Consider the following 19,352-nt stretch of genomic DNA (forward strand, 5'->3'; position numbering starts at 1 on the left):
ATTAGCAAAGTTAAAGGTATTCCACAAATGCTGCATACATTTAGAAACCAGATAGATGAATTGACACCACAAATAGAAGTAAACATGTATAATCTAACTGCATTTACAGATATGACTACTTAATGACCACACTGGGAACTGAATATTCAAAGGCATATAAAAAATGGAATGCAAAAGCTTTGATAGTTTGTAAAAAGCAGAAGATTAACAAATACAAATGTAGGTCCATTACAAATGGTGTCAGGACAATTTATAATGAAGAATAAGGAATTTGAAAAGAGAAACTAAACAAATTGTTGCACCTGTCTTTGAAAGTATTTTTAAACACCCAGAAATACCGGTGACCTAAGGGACTAAGAAATTTATATTAGTGAAAAAAAGTGGTACAGTTCTAACAGTTTCTCCAGAAAGTTGACAAAATCCATGGATATGATGACCTAAGCTACTGAATGCTGGAAGAGGTGGCTGTAGCGATAATGGTGGCATTTTGGTCATCTTCTATATTTTCTTCAATTAGATGGTATCAAATGTAAACTCAATAGCTAAGGGGGTAGAGAGAAAATGTGAAACTACTGACCTGTTAACCTGATGTTAGTAGGAAAAGAAATTATTGAATCTATTTTGAAGGACGGGATAGTATAATTGAGCCAAATCTACATGGAATTATGAAGGAAATCAGTTTGACAAATATGTTGGAGTTTTTTGAGGATGTAACGAGCAGAATAGATAAGGGGAAAACAAGTGAATATAGTGTACTTGGATTACCAGATGAGGTCCAACATTGGATTGGGAGTAACATATGGCATAAATTGAGAATTGGTCAACAGACTTAAACCGAAATTCAGAATAAATGGGTCATCCTCAGGTTGGCAGGCTGTGATCAATGGTTGGACTCCAAACACTCAATCTATTATCAATGTTTTGGAAAATGGGGCCAAATGTAATATTTCCAACACTGATTAATGTCACAAACTTAGGGCTGAGAGTTGTAAGTAGGATACAAAATGAGTTTAAGGGATTTAAGGCAGATAAACTGGGCAGGCAAGAATATGACAGATTGCTAATATGTGATAAAAGTGTGAAGTTAGCCATTTTGATAGGAAAACCAGTGTACCTCTCAAAGGGTGAAAATTGAAGTTTTGATGTTCACTCATCTACATACAGTTTCTGTCTCCTTACTTTCCTCCACCCACTGTTGTATTTCAGGCAGCAGATTGGTCATCCTGGGATTGCCACGTAGAACCATCACAATTTTTAGATGGGTCAAATGGCTGCTTTCTGTAAAATCCTATGACTCTTACCGTTGCAACAGGAAATCCTGCATGACGATGGCTGTATCCGATTAAGTTCTTTATTTGGGACTAAATGGGGAATTCTGAATTAGGAAACAGAGCTTATGTGTTAATTATTTTCTGCCAAGGGCTGTTAGCTTCATCTGCTAATTTGGGTGGAGCTGTTTGATACCTTCACTCCAGAATAAAGGATGGGACACATTGACACCCAACACAGTGAATGTGCACTTAAGTAAGTAAAAGTAGAACCCAATCTTCAGTGTCAATGTAGGCTCATTGAACCATTCAATAGAAACCTATCTAAATTAGCCTTATAAATAGAATGGCTACAAGAGAGGTGAGAGTCCAGAAATTCTGTGTCTAATTACTCACTGCCTGAGTCACCATGATCCTGTCATCATCTACAAGGAACAAATTACAATTGTAATTGAGCTCAAAGAGTGTGGTGCTGGAAAAGCACAGCCGGTCAGGCAGCATCCAAAGAGCAGGAGAGTTAACATTTCAAGCATAAGCTGTATATCAGGAATGAGGGGATAGACCAAGGGGGCTGAGAGATAAATGGGAGGGGGTGGGTAGCTGGGAGTGTGATAGGTAGATGAAGGTAACAGATTGGAGAGGAGGGTGGAGTGGATAGGGTGAAAGGTGTTTGTGAAGTTGATGAACTGTTCAACCTCCTTCCAAGGACCCAAAGGACCCTTCCACATCTGACAGAGATTTACCTGTACTTCCACACATGTCATCTACTGTGTCTGTTGCTCTCTATGTCGTCTCCTCTACACTGGGGACACAGGATGCCAACTTGTGGAATGTCCTAGAGAACATCCCTGGGACACATGCACTAAACAACCCCTACCTGTGGCCCAACACTTTAATTCCCACTCCGCCAAGGACATGCAAGTCCTGGGCCTCATCCACTGCCAAACTTGAGCCACCTGACACCTGAAGGAAGACAGCCTCATCTTCTGCCTTAGGACCGTCCAAGCACAAAGGATCAATGTGGATTTCACCAGTTTCCCCAATAGCAGCCCCCCTCCCTCCCCACATCCCCTGTCATCTTATCCCAGATCCAGCCTTACAACTCGGCACTGCTCTCTTGAACTTCTACCTGTCCATCTTTCTTCCCACCTATCTGCTCCATCCTCCTCTCTGACCTATCACCTTCATCTATCTATCACACTCCCGGCTACCTTACCCACCCATCTCCCCCCCCCCCCCGCCCCCGCCCCCAGCCGCACACCCTCCCATTTATCTCTTCATCCCCTTGGGCCACCCCCTCATTCCTGATGAAGAGCTTATGCTCAAAACGTTGATTCTCTTGCTTCTTGGATGCTGCCTGACTGGCTGTGCTTTTCCAGTACCACCCCCTTCAACCCTGATCCCCAACATCCGCAGTCCTCACTTTCTCCCTGTAATTGAGTGTGGTGCCGACAACATCCACGACAAGGCAGACCATTTTATTTGAATGCCATCAATCCACTTAAAAATTAATTCACTCCACCATCACCACACCATGCCAACAGTGTGTACTCAACAAGACAGAGATCCTTAGACTGTACTCCCTGGTTCTAGACTCCCCAACAAGGGAACACATCCTCCCTGTGTTAAGTCTGCACAGTCCTGCTAGAATTTTATATTTCAGTCAGATCCTGTCTCATCCTTCTAAACTTTAGTGAATACTGACCCAGTCAAGTCAGTCTCTTCTTACAGCATAGTTCTGCCTTCCCTGCTATCAGCCTAATGAATCTCCTCTACTATCACTTTATAGCAAGCATACCCTTTCTTAGTTAGGAAGACCAAAACTGCGTACAATACTGTAGGTATAGTCACCAAGGCCATGTAAATCTGCAGTAAGGCATCCCTCTTTCTGAACTCAAATCTTTTTGCAACAAAGACCAATATGCCATTTGTCTTCCTAATTGTTTAATGCAAATGCCCATCTGCTAACATAGTCACTAATGTTCCTGTGTACTTCCCAATATATGACATTTAAATAATAATTTTCATTTCTGTTTTTCACATCAAATTGCATATTCACATTTAGCCATTTGGTATTGCATCTGCCATTTGTTTCCCCGTTCATTCAATTTCTCTAAATCACCTTTAACTCCTTGAATCTCCTTCACAACTACCATTCCCTCTAATTTTCGTCCCAGCTGCATGGGCTTGCAAGGTCCGTGCATGGCAGCAGCTTCTGGAACTGGAAGTTGATGCTATTTGTGCCAACACTAATTGCTGTGTACAGTAGCTGCACACACATACACGGAGGAAGCATTGTTCACAACTCACAGACTTGCCCAGTTTTATGTTGTCAGCAAACTTGGAAATGTTGCATTTGGTCCCCTCAACCATGTAATTTGTATATATTGTGAATAGCTAGGGCCTAATCACTAATCCTTGCAGGACCTCACTAATCACTTCCTGTCACAGTAAAGGACCCATTTATTCCCACTCCTTCTTGTCTGTAAATGGATGCTTGATCCATGCCAATATATTATCCCCATCCCAAAGTGCTTTAACTTTGCCAATAACTTCTTCTCTAAGACTTTATCAAAACTTCATCAAATGCATCTATGAATTATCACTTATCTATTCCATTAGTTGCATTCTCAAATCTCCAGGAGATTTGTTCAGCTTGATTTACCTTTCTTAAATCTGCGCTGACTTTGTACAACCCTGTTAAAGATTCTAACACTTTCCCTGCTAATGACATTAGGTTAACTGGTCTGCAAGATACTCTAAAATTGGATGCTAAAATGGAATTAATCTGTTGAATCAAAAAACTTGAGAACTGTTGACTGAAGATAGGGTTGGAGTGTATGAAATTACTATATGTGGACCTGTATGTCAAAAAAAGTTGAACATCTGGACTTTCATTCCTATTTTCACCTTGCATTCATGTGGCACTTGTTTAACAGACACCTTCCTCTGAATTCTGGAAACAATTACGATTGCTCTTACCTCGGAAAATTTCTCACCGAAGTGTTATGGCAGATCCCCAGACTCGACTCCAGGATGACAAGGATCCTATGCTAATCCTTAATCCAGATTACCTGGACTGCAGATGTGACCCTGATCCTGAAGGGGACTTGGGTAAGTGGAGTGACTAATTTGAATACACCCCTCTCAAATGTCACATGGGACACAGTAAAGTTTAAAAGACTACAAGTAATTAAGTAACCTCACCATGTGTTATAAGCCCGAGAACTGTAAGCATTTTAGACAGGTTGAAGGGTGGGTTTTAAAAGGTGAGATGGAGGCTATGAGCAAATTTCACAATGTTGAACCTAAATGGGTGAAAGTAAAGAGCAAAGTGGGAGGACATGCATAAGGCCAAAGGCTGAGGAAGAGAAAATCTGATGAACAGAATGCTTTTTACGAAGATTGGAGGAAGTGGAAGGACAAAGCTCGACACTATTTAAATGCAAATATGCGGACTTTAAATTTGAGGTATTGAGGGACCGGGAACCAATACAGTTGGGCAAGGATCAAGTAACAGTGAGTTGTGGGCCAATACGGGATACATTACGGATAGCGGAATTTTGAATGAACTAAAATTCATGGAGGGTTAAGAAAGGTAGGTTGACCAGGATGGCAATGGCACAGGTAGTCGGGTGATAAAAATGTGAACAGTTCAGTAATATATGAATGGAGAAAGATGAAAATTACAGATGAAAATAGATATCCAATTTTTAAAATACAAGGACATTTTTCCTGGGTAGGGTAGGGCTCTCTAGTCTGAACAGTGATTTTAGTGACTTCAGACCTCCACTATATCCAAAATTCAGAAATGTTGATAGTGATTTGGTGTGAGATTGCAGTAACCGTTGGATGCAAGAGAAGTAAAGTGACTAATTGATGTTAGGTACAAACCTGTTATGAGAATGCAGTTGTAGTGTGTTTAGGAGAGGAAGGCTGAATGTGCTTAACATTGGTCTATTCTTTTTTTTCTTGTGTTAAATTTAGATTATCTGTATTTGGAGTTTGTGATGCTTCTTCAACTACCCTCTTGTCTTACCTGTGTATTTGTATGGTTCTCACTAACTACTTGCATATTCTTTTGATTGTTAATTCCATTTCATTGCTAATCACCAAAATTACTTTTTGCATCACCAGTTTTCAACAGATAATTTATGGATTACTCAGCCGATACAGTTCCTTTTTGAGTGAATGGATTATTATATCTCCCTTGCCTCTTGTATTCTCCCAACTTTACTAAAAGACTTTATCATCTTGCAGTTGAAGGAATCAAATTCAGAACATTAATTAATTTTTATTTTAAATAATACTATTGCAGTTTTCAGTGTTTTCTCTTTATTATAGCCATGATCTGACTGTCGTTGATTAACTAAGTGTATTTGCAAACAAGCAAAAAATATGATTCACTGCAGTGCTCAAGTGTGACTGAGGACTTTATAAATAATTCAAGCTAAATTTGGTATAAATGCAGCAAAGCACTTTATCTGTAAACACACTTGCATACTCAGTATATTCCTACTGCTGTGTATGAGAATAAAAACTGAAGGCATATTTTTGGGAGGGAGGGAAGCATTGAAAATAGATGGTGATCACTGTATTGAAATGGTATTTTAGATTCATCTTTGGAGATTACTCAAGCTGCTCTGACTTCCTCTCTGTACTGTAAAATGCTATTTCACTCTCTCCAGCTCTCTCGTGGCTTCAATTATTTTGATTCTATTCTCTTCCATCTCCAGGTTTCCTGGCTGGTCTGTTTTTTTTAAAAATCTTGTCTCCCGATAATCTGTATTCGTTGTATTTTCCCAGCTTTCAGGCCTCTGGTTAGCCTAATCACAGGCTCCAGACTCCTGCTTGTGGTTTTCTGAAATTGCCAAATTTTTGGTCTCCTATTTGCTTGCCTCACTCTTTCATGCTGTGTAATGACGGCAGTGTGATCACTTCTTTTGTGCTGTGCATCAACAGTCCATGCACTAGGGGTGATACAAATGGCAAACATTCTGTGATGAGGTCTCACTGATAAATCTTGGAAATCTCTATGATTAATCATCCGCAAAGCTGCAGTAACCATGTTTGGCAAAGATTGATTTGAACTACATTTTGCTCTTTCATCAATGAAACATCCATCCTGTCTCAACTCTAAAAGTATATAACAACTTCATGCTAGGCAAGGCATTTATGCAGACATTAGCAAGGTAATATGTTGACAATTATTTGATCAATTCGTGCAAAGAAGTAAAACTTCGAGTAACAATGGTAACCCTTCTTTTAATTATAGTATGTAAAAATCACAGACATATCACCAAATTACTCCTAGATTTAGTGGCACAATGTGGCTTTAGAGCAGGCAGACCTGTGGTAGTCATGACTTTCTCTCAACATCAGCTTTAAGAGAAATGCAGAGAGCAGCAGGCACCATGCTACCAAAAATATTTTGAGCTGGCCCTCTACAGGATTAAAGAGAAAAGTGGCTACCCTCACAAACTTCACAGTCTCATAAGATCCTTCCCTGATAGCCACTTATTTTGTCAGCTGCTCAAGTGATTGTTTTGAGATCAAGAGAAAGGTGGAACAGTGCTGCATCTTTATTTTGTTCTATCCTACTGAGCTATGCTTTCCCTGCCAATATAAGACCATAAGATGCAGGAGTGGAAGCAAGGCCATTCAGCCCATCAAGTCCACTCTGCCATTTAATCATGGCTGACGGATGTTTCAGTTCCACTTCCCTGCACTCTCCCCGTAGCCCTTAATTCCTTGCGAGATCAAGAATTTATCAATCTCTGCCTTGAAGACACCCAACCTCCACGGCACTCCGTGACAATGAATTCCAAAGACCCATCACTCTCTGGGTGTAGAAATGTCTCCTCATTTCCTTTCTAAACTTACCCCCTCTAATTTTAAGGCTGTGCCCACGTGTCCTAGTCTCCCTGCCTAACGGAAACAACCTCCCAGCATCCACCCTTTCTAAGCTATGCATTATCTTGTAAGTTTCAATTAGATCTCCCCTCAACCTTCTAAATTGTAACAAATGCAATCCTAGGATCCTCAGCCAATCATCATACGTTAGGCCTACCATTCTAGGGAGCATCCATGTGAATTTCCCCTGGACACGCTCCAGGGCCAGTATGTCTTTCCTGAGATGCGGGGCCCAAAACTGGACACAGTATTCTAAATGGGAACTGACTAGAGCTTTATAAAGTCTCAGAAGTATGTCACTGCTTTTATATTTCCAACCCTCTTGAGATAAATGACAATGGAAGAACCACCATTGGAAAGGCAGCTACCAACTTCAACTGAGTAACAAACTGACCCAGAGGATCAAGATGCTTATGAAAATGACCCAAATCTTCAATCCATTCGCAAAACTTTGTGAGGATAATATGACTTTAAGAGGTATATTTTGTCCTTTTTTTTCCATGAAGGGTTGAGACAGAAGTATTGAGCAATCTACTCCAAAGCCAATAAAATAAACAGCTTGTGAGGCCTTGAGGATTTTTAAAAATAAGTTGGAACAATAGAAGCAGCCTGAATGGGTGGGGTCAAGCTCCCACAGAACCAGGATTTCTTTTTAGTTTTAGCCTTCAGTTGCTGGTGTCTTAAAGCTGGATATGGACGCTTCTATTCCACTCTATTACAACAAAAAGTGTGGTTCTCTTTCTGTTGCTAGAATTATATGTGAGATAATGTATTTTACTGAATTTGCCTTTGGCAAGAGCATGTTTATGGGATGTTACCATATTGGAACAGTTAATTAGTGGTTAATATTTATTTTGTTTAGCATTTCAAGAGTTATAGTTAATTCTTTTCTTTTGTGTTTTAATAGTAGTATGAAAATAGATAAACTGTTTTGCTTCAAGCCAAGTAGGTTGACCAATTGAATTGCATCTGGAATGTGACGAATCACTTTTTAAAATAAAAAAATGTTAGGGTATAGACCATCCTCTTAATATATTTTGAGGAAGTTTGGTCTGGTCCATAAACACTTCCTTGTCCACAAACATTAATTCCCTCCACCACCAATGCATAGAGCAACAATATTTACCATCTACATTATGTACTGCTGAAATCTTCCAAGGGTCCTTCGGCAACATTTTCCAAGCTCACAACCGCTCCATCTAGAAGGACAAGGACAGTACATATATGGGATTACAAATTCCCCTCCACTTCATTCACTAGCCTAACTTGAGGAGTTGCTGTTCCTTCAGTATCACTGGTTCAAAATCCTAGAACTCCCTCTCTAATTGTATTGTGGATGATTCCGTACCAAATGGACAGCAGTGGTTGGGGAAGACAGCTCACCAACATTACTTTCTCAAGGGCAACTAGGAATGGGTAATGATTGTTGGCCCAACCAGTAATTTTTAGAAAAATTCTTCATAGCAGTTAAGCATGCACAACTTCAGCATTGAATGCTGACAGTGAGGTAAGTGATCGGAATCTTTTAGAACAAGTTTAACTTTTTATAGTTAGCATATAACAATCTACAGTTGAAATTCTGAAGTTGCTCTCAATCAAGGTTTAACAACTGCTAGAAAGCAGTTGAGCTTAATTAAAAAGAGACAGCTGAAACTGGTTTCTCAATAACTGGGTCAGATAGGCCATTAGTATAAATCTATTCAATTTAGTATGACTTAGGCACTTGAGTGTGACCTTACAGTACTGTGCTGGAAGCTGGGTGACCAGGAGAAGGGAAAGAAGTGATCTGTTGCCTTTGGTTTTTCTAACATTTCAACTTCTAGGAATTGGTTCTTACTTTGCTACAAGTGAAGGAGCTAGTGATTTAGTGAATATCTGGTACATAACGAAGATTTATTTTATTCCTAAGTTTCAGAGAATAGTTACTAATGGCAAGGTTACGAAATATATTAAAACAAAGGATAATAAATGATTGAACAAAATAAGGTTGTTAATTAAAACACTGAGGATGGCAGGACAGGTTGTGTCACAGATGCAGCATGTCACAATTGCTACACCAGGTTGGTTCAGGGCAAGCATTTGAAGTTCGAGCAGCTTCAGCTCAGTGTTTGAGCTTGAGACTGAACTACAGATAGAGCAGCAGGGAAGGGGAATATTACCTCCATTCATTGGTACGAGAGATGGCAGTCATACTTGGGGGATAGAGTCTTCTACTTTGGCTCAACAGGCCTGGCAGCATCTTTTAAAGAGAAATGAGAGTTATCATTTCTGGTGCAGTGACCTGAAATGTAAACTCTGATGTCTCTTCACAGATGCTGCCAGACCTGTGAGCTTTTCCAAAAATTTGTTTTTTTATTTACAGCATCTGTAGTACTTTCAGTTTTTCTTCTACTTCAGCTGATATGCTGCAACAAGATAGTCATACAGTGAGAGACACAGGTCAAGAGAATGTGGGAGCATCAGCCTTTGCTATTGTCTCAACAGGTTGGAGATTCTTTCAGGTTGTTTGGATAAGAGAAGGGGCTGCAAGGTGGATGAGCAAACAGACTCTCTCGCACCATATTAGAAGAAGCATTAAAGTAGGGGGAGCAAAAAGGAATATGATAATGACAGGAGATAGGCTTGCCATTGTTGCCTGAAAAGAGTGAGAGCTCTGTTGTGTGGTAGTTCCAGGGTGCAGGAAGCACACATCTGCTCAGGGCTGGAGAGAAAGTTATGTAATGGATTACACAGAATCCTATTGTACAGAAAAGGCCCTTCAGCCCTTTAGTTAGTACAGCCAAAAAATAAACTACTGCCGACATTCTCCTCCTATAAGGCTCATAGCCTTGAATACTAGGATATTGTGCTCATCCAGGTACTTTTTTTAAAAGGTTGAAGTTTCCTTCCTCCCCAGCCAATGTAGTCTAGTCCTCCACCACACTCTGGGTGAAAACTCTTTTCCTAAAATTCTGTCTAAGCCTCCTGCTATTGAACTTTAAAAGTCTACCTTCTAGTTCTTGACCCTTCTGAGGGGAAACATGCTATTAATCCTATCCAAGTCCCTCAATCCTATAGTCTCAGGTCCCCCTTCAGTCTGAGCCATGTGCAAGTTGGCATATGACAAATCAGATTAGGGAAATGAATGTGTGGCTCAAAGACTGGTATGGGAGAAGTGGGTTCCAATTTGAGCACAGACACCAGTACAGTGGAAGAGAGAGATCTGGCTTGATGGGATGATTTTCGCTTGAACCATGCTGAGGCCAGAATTCTCTAACCTACATGACTAGCAAATTAGTTTAATATCAGCTCTATGTTGTAGAGGCGAGGGATTAAATATGGGAACACGTAAGTCAAAGAATAGAGAAATCAAAATAAAGTGGTATTGGTAAAGGAAATGATAAACAGAGTAGAGGATAGAATGTGGAGAGAATCAATAAATAAGAATAAAAGATGATAGCTGAAAAAACCTAGTATTTGAAACAAAACAGCTGAATTGGAAGGCAAACAGAATGATCTGGTAACCATTTCAGAGCCTATCACTACAGGATGACGTGGATTGGAACCTGAATATTTAATGGTCTATACTCTTCATGATAGGAAGCTAGGAAAAGGTGGAGGGGTGGATCATAATTCAGAATGTACAGAACATACTCATTCATATTTATAAGAAAAACTCCAAGGGGCAGACCCACAATCCACAGTTAACTAGAAATGCCAAAAGATCATATAAAACTTAAATAAAAAGCAGATAGTTAAGCACAGACCTGTGGTAAGTCAGAAGGTTGGTCAGAGCATAGACGCAGAAATATGTAAATCTAACCATAGAGATAACATGAACATTGACTAAAAAATTGATAAGATGGGAGAAATAGGACAGCGTTAACCAGAACTATGAAAACATGAGTTTCTATGACTTTTAAAAAAATATTTATCGCTTCTTGTCTTACAGGAGTCGAGAGTCTCAATTATCAGTAAAAATTAACAGGTGTTGTCATCAACAGTGCAATCAAGTAGCACCTGTTCAGCAATGTCCCATTTGGGTTCTGCCAAGGCCACTCAGCTCCTTATTACAGCTTTGGTTCAAACAGGGACAAAAAGAGGTGTAATTAGAATTACATCAAGGCCAATTCGACAGTGTGAGATATCGAGGAATCAGGAAGCAAACTCGCTGCTGGTTGAAATAATACCTGGCATGTAGGAAGATGGTTGTGGTTATTGGAGGTCAGTCATTTCAGCAGGAGCTTCTCAGGGTAATATCACTGGCCCAACCATCTTTAACTTCCCTCCATCATAAGGTCAGAAGGTGTGGATGTTTGCCTATACTTACACAATGTTCAGCACCATTTGTGACTCTACAAATATTGAAGCAGTCCACGTTCAACTACAAGATTTGGACAATATCCAGACATGGGTTGAGAAATGGCAAGTTTTAAGGCAGCATATCTATCATCTCTGGCACATGGATAGATACTTACAAATTTAACAACTTGGGTAATGATGGTAGTGTGTGTGAAATAATCAACAGTTCCCTTGGGATTAACCTTGAGGATTTTCTGAGAAGCATAGATTCTGTTTCTAAGTACTGTGGCTGGAACATTGGGAGACTGTCTTGTATATTTATAGTTAAAAAGGAAGAATAGGTCCATCAAGGTAATTGCTTCCCATCTGCTTTCTCATCTTATCTAGTAGAATTAGTTATGCTTAACCTTTTAAATGCATTTATACTGGCTCTATCATATTTTGTATCACTTCCTAGTAACTGATTTCTATGACTGTATTACTCCAGTGAAAATGGTCTGACTACTTATTCAATTTCTCAATTTCTAACATTATCTAGCATGAGTGTAAGTAATTACAATTTCAAGAAAGACTAATGTCATGGAGCATGAAATTTCCCCCAAACTAGGAACGTGTGAATATGTACTGCTCGTAGTGACTGTCCTTATTTTCTCCCCCCAGGAGTGAGAGCACCAATTTACAAAGGCCCTCCCCCACCCGTATTTGCTCTTCCTAAGATGAAGACTAATCCCAGTGTGGAACCTCCTTCTGAGTACGCAGAAAGAAATGATGTGGATATTGCAGATCTGGGATCTCGAAATTATGGAACAAGAACAGATTTCTACTGCCTTGTAACTGAAGATGACATTTGAATATGGGTGATCACAATGCATAATAGTGAATTGCCCTTTCCAACCCCAACATAGCTGTCAATTTTGCATCTCTGCCATACAATCCCCATCAATCTGTCTCTTTATTTGGTTAAACATTCAGTACACAGCTGAGTATTTTCATCTCATGTTAAGAGCAAGGAATACATTGCCATGCTATAACCAATTCTAGAGATAATTTTGCTGTATTCATGCTACGTTATATTACTCTAGCTGGAATTCTGCCCATTCAAAACAGGTGAAAGGATGTTTTTTTTTTAAAAAAAACCTTAATGTTAAAACAAAATTAATGGCTATTTTAACATACAATGTCTAATCTTTCCTGAAAAGATGATCTCTACATATGGCTGGAGAAACAGGTCATGAAGTCAAAATGATGGATTATGTATTTTTTTAAGGAATCTGCAGTAACCCTGGAGCAAAGATCAGCCTGAAGGTTAGTGGTCACGTTGTAAGTTTTCCCTTCACTGCTGTGCAAGCTGTAGGCCTCCATTGCTTCTCATCTCCATTATAGGGTGAGGACAGGGGACATTCTGTATTCTCCTTTTCCCTCACTATTCTCACTGCTGTCTACAGTCACCTGAAATTGTTGTATTTTTGATCCCTAACACTATTACTGCTCTTAAATGTCAATCTTAATTTTGGAAGGTATACAATTACTGAGATGCTGGAAGTCATGTTTAACTGTTTTAGTGGTTTAGTCTTTCAGCTGCTTAGATCAAAATGACCATTCTTTATTTTAATCTTTTCTCAGATCTATCTTTGTTACAATGGAAATAAGCCAATAAGGTGAAATCTCAAAACTATTTTCCCATCTTGGTAAAGGATTTTTAGGTTCTTTCTATAAAGCATTGCATTTGTTACAGCATTAAATAGTTATCTCCCCTCCATTTCCTCATCAGTTTAACAGTTACTTCTCTTATTTGCTCTTTTTCTTTAAAAAAGTCACTTTGGATTTTACAAAAATGGCTTTATCTAACTATGCTTTCACTTTCAAGGAATTTAATCTCTGGGCCCTTTATTCTGTTTCCTACATATATCTATTAAAATGCATATTCTAATTTCTTCCACCCCAATGACAATTCTCATCCCACACTTAACCATATTAACTTCTGTCTACCACCTGCTGACCTATTCTAACTTGTTTGACAGTAAGTATCAAGATTGAGACTCCAGTGAACATAGACAGCACTGCCCATTCCCTGCAGGACATCACTTCTAATAGTTCTTTAATCTGAGCAAAACAAAATCTATTAACAGCCATTCACAGCATAAATGGAGGAATTTTAACATTTTATGGCTGCTTATCCAATTTAGTTCATTCATTCTCAAGCCATATAACCTCAGATCAGTTTTGCAGTAATTCAGATGCAAATAAGAGGAAAATTATGGAGTAATATAGGTATCTACTCCTTTTCTGTTCTGTATTCGCTTTAAATGTATCATACGTATTATTAGATTAGACTTAGTGTGGAAACAGGCCCTTCGGCCCAACAAGTCCACACCGACCCGCCGAAGCGCAACCCACCCATACCCCTACATTTACCCCTTACCTAACACTACGGGCAATTTAGCTTGGCCAATTCACCTGACCTGCACATCTTTGTGACTGTGGGAGGAAACCGGAGCACCCGGAGGAAACCCACGCAGACACGGGGAGAACGTGCAAACTCCACACAGTCAGTCAGTCGCCTGAGCCGGGAATTGAACCCGGGTCTACAGGCGCTGTGAGGCAGCAGTGCTAACCACTGTGCCACCGTGCCGCCCACCATGGATTTTTTTTACCTGTTTGCCAGATGGGAGATCACTAATGTATGAGAAGAATTAAGAGCTGTAATAACCACAACTAGAATACGTTAAATCCTTTACTTTGGTCAGAATTTTGAGAGTACAGGATTTTTAAATAATGGTTTTCTATTTTCAACTTAACAGCACTAGTCGCACTTATGGCCTTAGAAACTTATGGGAAATATTTCTTCATCTGCCCGATCCTATTATGTCCATTTGATCAAGTTCTGAATTGCTACGATTGGGTTCCTAATGAGTATTTCTCTGTTTGAGGAAGAAGAAGAGTTGCAGCACAAGATGGAAGAGAGTAGGATAGCATTTGATTGTACCACCTTCAACATAAAAACCTGCAGCCCAAATTGCATCAATGTTTTGCCATTAAACTCCAGAACTTTCTATAATGTGGGATTGCACGAGAACAAAACAAAATTGAAGTACCTTTTATTGTAAAATTGTGCAACATAGTCACAAATTTAGAAGTGTTAATGAAGAAAAGCATCTCCTTTATCTTGTCTATTACTGGCTGTAAACTAAATATGACAAGTATCAGGTGGCAATAGGTCATATGTACAGCACAAACAGAACGTTCAACTAGTCTATACCAACCAGATAGCCTGAACTAATGTTGTCCCATTTGCCAGCACTTAGCCCATATCCTTTTTGTTCCCTTTTTAAAATTAGATTATTTACAGTGTGGAAACAGATCATTCGGCCCAACAAGTCCACACCGACCCGCAACCCACCCATACCTTTACCCCTTCACCGAACACTACGGGCAATTTAGCATGGCCAATTCACCTGACCTGCACATTTTTGGACTGTGGGAGGAAACCCACACAGACACGGGGAGAATGTGCAAACTCCACACAGTCAGTCGCCTGAGTCGGGAACTGAACCTGGGTCTCCAGTGCGGTGAGGCAGCAGTGCTAACCACTGTGCTCCTTCTAAATTCTTCCTATTCATATGCCATTGGAAGCCTCTCAAATGTTATAATTGTACCAGTTTCCACAACTTCCTCTGGCAGCTCATTCCATACAGGCACCACCCTCTAAAAGGGACCTCAGGGACAACCTTTTCAAAATCTTTCCTCTCTTGACCATAAACCTATGCCCTCTAGTTCTAGACTCCTCCACCCCAAGGAAAAGACCTTGTCTATATACCCCAATCCATGGCCCTCATTATTTTATAAACTTCTATAAGGTCACCCCTCAGCCTGAGGCTCCAGGGAAAAGTAGACCCAGCCAATTCAGCAGGTCCCAAAAGTTCAAATCCTCCAATCTTGGGAATATCCTTAAATCTTCTCTGAACCCCTTCAAGTTTCAGAACATCCTTCCTATAGAAGACACCCCAGAATTGCACACAATATTCCAAAAGAGGGCTAACCAATGTCCTGTAGAGCCACAGCATGACCTCCCAATCCCTATACTCAAAAATCTGACCAATAAAGGAAAGCATACCAAATGCCTTCTTCACTATCCTATCTACCTGAAACTGCACTTTCCTGGAACTATGAACCTGCACTTCAAGGTCTTTGTTCAGTAACACTCCCTAGAACATTACCATTAAATTTACAAGTCCTGCCCTGATTTGCCTTTCTAAAATGCAGCACCTCCACATTTATCTAAATTTCAGCCCACTGGCCCTGATCAAGATCCCATTGTACGGAGATAACGTTCTTCACTGTCCACTACACCTCCAATTTTGGTGTCACCTGCAAACTTACTAACCACATGCAAATCATTTATACAAATGACAAAAAGCAGTGGACCTAGCACCAATCCTTGTGGCACACCATTTGTCACAGGCCTTCAGCCTGAAAGGCATTCCTCCACCACCCTCTGTTTATAGTAATGGTGGGTTCCTCAAGCTGAAATAGATAGTACTCATTGCAATGCTCGGTCCTCTGAAATTTTCTAAACTTTCAAGGAAAAGGGCAATACATTGGTAGAATTTACAGTTTATGTGACTGAATATAAAGAATTCTGAATGCCTGTGCAAGTTCCCTTGACATTTCTCAGGAATCTAGATCTTTTCTGATGTCGAATTCCACCTGAGGTAGGTGCACCTTTTCCTAAACAGATTATTATGATCAAATAGTTAAGTACCTCTTTACAAACAATTCAGTTCACTTTTGCAATAGTACTCCTTGCCTTCTGATACCTGGAGGGTCAATGTTATTCAGAGGACCATTAGGTTCATCTATCACTAAGTCTGGTGAAACCACCATTGAAGTCCAGAATGAATGGGTAGGTTATTCCAAATACTAATCCCTTTTCAGACTCAGTGATCATTGGTACCTGCTGGTTTCAAGTAAGCCACAACATGCTTTGTCCACAGTCGGAGTGTGGTGCTAGAAAACCAAAGCCGATCAGGCAGCATGAGAGTCGACATTTCAAGCATAAGCTCTTCATCAGGAAAAATGAAGAGTTTATGAAACATCGACTCTCCTCCTTGAATGCTGCCTGATCAGCTGTGCTTTTCTAGCACCAGACTCTCGACACTGATCTCCAACATCTGCAGTCCTCACTTTCTCCTAGTTTGCTTTGTCAACAGCAGAATAAAATCACTATGATTTAAGTTGATTTGTCTGCCTGTTTTAGTAATGAAATATCTGAGAACACTTTCCAAGAGAATTCCTCATTTCTTTCCCTTCAAGAGTTTTTCTGGTATGTCAATGGTCTGCTGATTGCATTGGGTCAGCTGTACAGCCTCCTCTGCTTGTCTGTCTTTCATATGATTTGTGAAAGTTCGTGACAAAATTAAGACAGACAGCATTAAGCAGTGGAGATACTGGACTTGCAGTATGATCCTGTTTCAGTGTTTACAATGAAAATAATACCATGCTGTGGCATGGAGATTTACTTGTAGCACAACATTGAAGGTTAGATTTGTCTGCTTGTTACTGAAACTGTCACCATCTTTCAATTTCTTAGCATTGTCGACTTAGTTGTCAAATTTTCCTACACGGTCTTTTTTAACTGATAAATTATATGGCCACATTTTATTTGATTCTGTTCCCAAACTGTCATCTTCAGTTTTCCTTCATTAGAGTCCAAACAGTGGAATTAATACAGAACTGTCCCATTTGATGCAAGTTGTCATTATATACTTTGTTTGGGAAAGCACACCTATGCACAATTCAGCACATGGATAAATGACTTACAGAAAGAGATTTAGAAGATTAAGGCCTTTGGTGTGCTTTCTGTACAATTTATAAAATAGTGGAAGTGTATAGCAGATCTAAGAGGCTAAAACGAGAAAGATTGGTTGATGCTCAACAGAACTCTTCAGAGCATTGCATTTTCTTAGCTATTAACAGTTTAGTTTAGAATTAAAACATGCAGAAAAGTGTTGCTATTCTGGTTTGCATTACTCAATTGTAAATTCTGAAATATTTGAGAAGGGGGAATTCAGTCTCCAGGTCGGCCTATGTCCAATAACGAGATTGAGTCACTATAACAGTACCGACCTTTCTTATCACATTATTTCAGCACAGATGTTTTTTCTCCCTACAAAAACAAATGTTTTAATTCATGGTAAGATTAGTGATTCCAATAGGAGGTACTTTGAGGTAGGAGCAAGTTTGAATATGTGATATTGGAAATACCCTCACTATGACTGATTGAGCAAATCAAAAAGTGACTAAGTCAGTGACTATTCTCAAAAGATGGGCTCACAGGAAATGTAAACTCCTGAATTTTTCAGGAATCTCTATATAATCCATTAAATGCCAATGAAATATTAAAGCTGAGTGGGTAGGTACATGCAGGAAGTAATTTCAATAAAACTGAACTAAGTCAAGCCATTGCTGTGCTAGTAATATGAAGCATATTGTCATTGGTAATTGCAGGAAGTAGTGTAGAAAATGCTAGAATAGCACATCCACTAGCATAATGAATATCAACACAAGAATGGTTACGATTTTTTGAATGCTGGAAATTTGTCATTGGAAACTGGAAGTACACAGTGTTATACCATCTAATATCCTACACATTTCACATCTGTCTAGTTGCAGCAGGATCATAAAACGTATAAGTAGGCCTTAGCTAATCCTCAACTCCCTTTGCTGCATCCCTATAACCTTTGATTTCCATATTAAAGATCAGTTTATCTCAGCCTCGAATACACTTAACTGCCAGATCTCTGCAGCTTCTCTAGTTAAGAAAAAAATCCAGATTCACTAACCTCAAAGAAATTTCTCATCTATCCTAGCTCAGCTGATCGTACTGAATAAACTAATGCTAGCTGTTGGAACAGTGATCCAGTATTTACTACATTCACCAAGTGCAACCAATTCTCCTATTCAACATTAACATGTCCCAAATCATTAGGATTGTCCTTCATCACTTAGGTGATATCAAGTAGGCATTTATGCATTTGCAGTTCATTTAAATCAGGATGCAGCTGTCACTGCTTCATCAGTTGTACCTACAAGCCCAGAAATGGATAAAAGTGCTGCTCAGTGTGACATTTTCTGTGCTGAATGAAGGGTTCAATACCTGATAAGCTGACCTCAGATTCCTGGCCTTGCCTTTTGCCACAACTTGTCTCAGTGCCTAATGAATTCCACCATGGTTGGATTCAATGTAATTTCAAGATTGAGGAAAAAAAATGTCCAGTACTGAGATATCAGAAGCTGTCGTGTCTGTGGAACCGCACCAAAAAAAAAGAGAGGAAAACTGGTTAAACACTCGTTCAAATAGTCACTAGATGCAGAGAGGCACTAGACTATCCAGTCTGCACAAACCTTCTGAAGGGCATCCGACCCAGACTCCAACCCTATCCTGTAAACCTTGTATTTCTCCCATGGCTGGCCCACCTAGCCTGCACATTCCTGGACACAATGGTTATGCTAAATTGCCCAATTTGCCTAACCTGCACATTTTTGGATGATGGGAGGAAACTTGAGCACATGGCAGAAATAGATCAGTTGATTAACTAGGTGCCTTTGATCTGCCTCAAATCTTGCTAGACTGGTAGGTTATTGTAAATATTTTAAACAAAATTAGATTGAAAAAATCTTATTTCCACTCTCCAAACAGTCTCTAGGTTAGTACTAAATTAATCATGCCACAGGCTAGGAAATTGACAAATTAAAACAGACAACAGGCACTCTCGAGGATTGAAGAAACACCGGCATATGTATACATACATGACCCTAATGTTTAATACCAATAAAGTGAAATGCTACATTCCCTTGTGCAGAAAAGAGAGGGAGAAAGTGTGTACCACA

At 39.6% G+C, this 19,352-nt stretch overlaps 1 protein-coding gene across 1 annotated transcript in view; it reads left to right on the forward strand.

Annotated features, from left to right (window-relative positions):
- sigirr (single immunoglobulin and toll-interleukin 1 receptor (TIR) domain) overlaps positions 1-12,996 on the forward strand; it is a 50,006-nt gene extending 37,010 nt beyond the window's left edge. The window contains exons 9-10 of the mRNA XM_060838445.1: positions 4,208-4,382; positions 12,123-12,996. Coding sequence (XP_060694428.1) covers positions 4,208-4,382; positions 12,123-12,313 — 366 coding nt within the window. The 3' untranslated portion in view covers positions 12,314-12,996. The remainder of the gene's footprint in view (positions 1-4,207; positions 4,383-12,122) is intronic.
- The last annotated feature ends 6,356 nt before the right edge of the window (positions 12,997-19,352 follow it).

Source organism: Hemiscyllium ocellatum, chromosome 18 (genome assembly GCF_020745735.1).
Source record: "Hemiscyllium ocellatum isolate sHemOce1 chromosome 18, sHemOce1.pat.X.cur, whole genome shotgun sequence".
Classification (NCBI taxonomy): Eukaryota; Metazoa; Chordata; class Chondrichthyes; order Orectolobiformes; family Hemiscylliidae; genus Hemiscyllium; species Hemiscyllium ocellatum.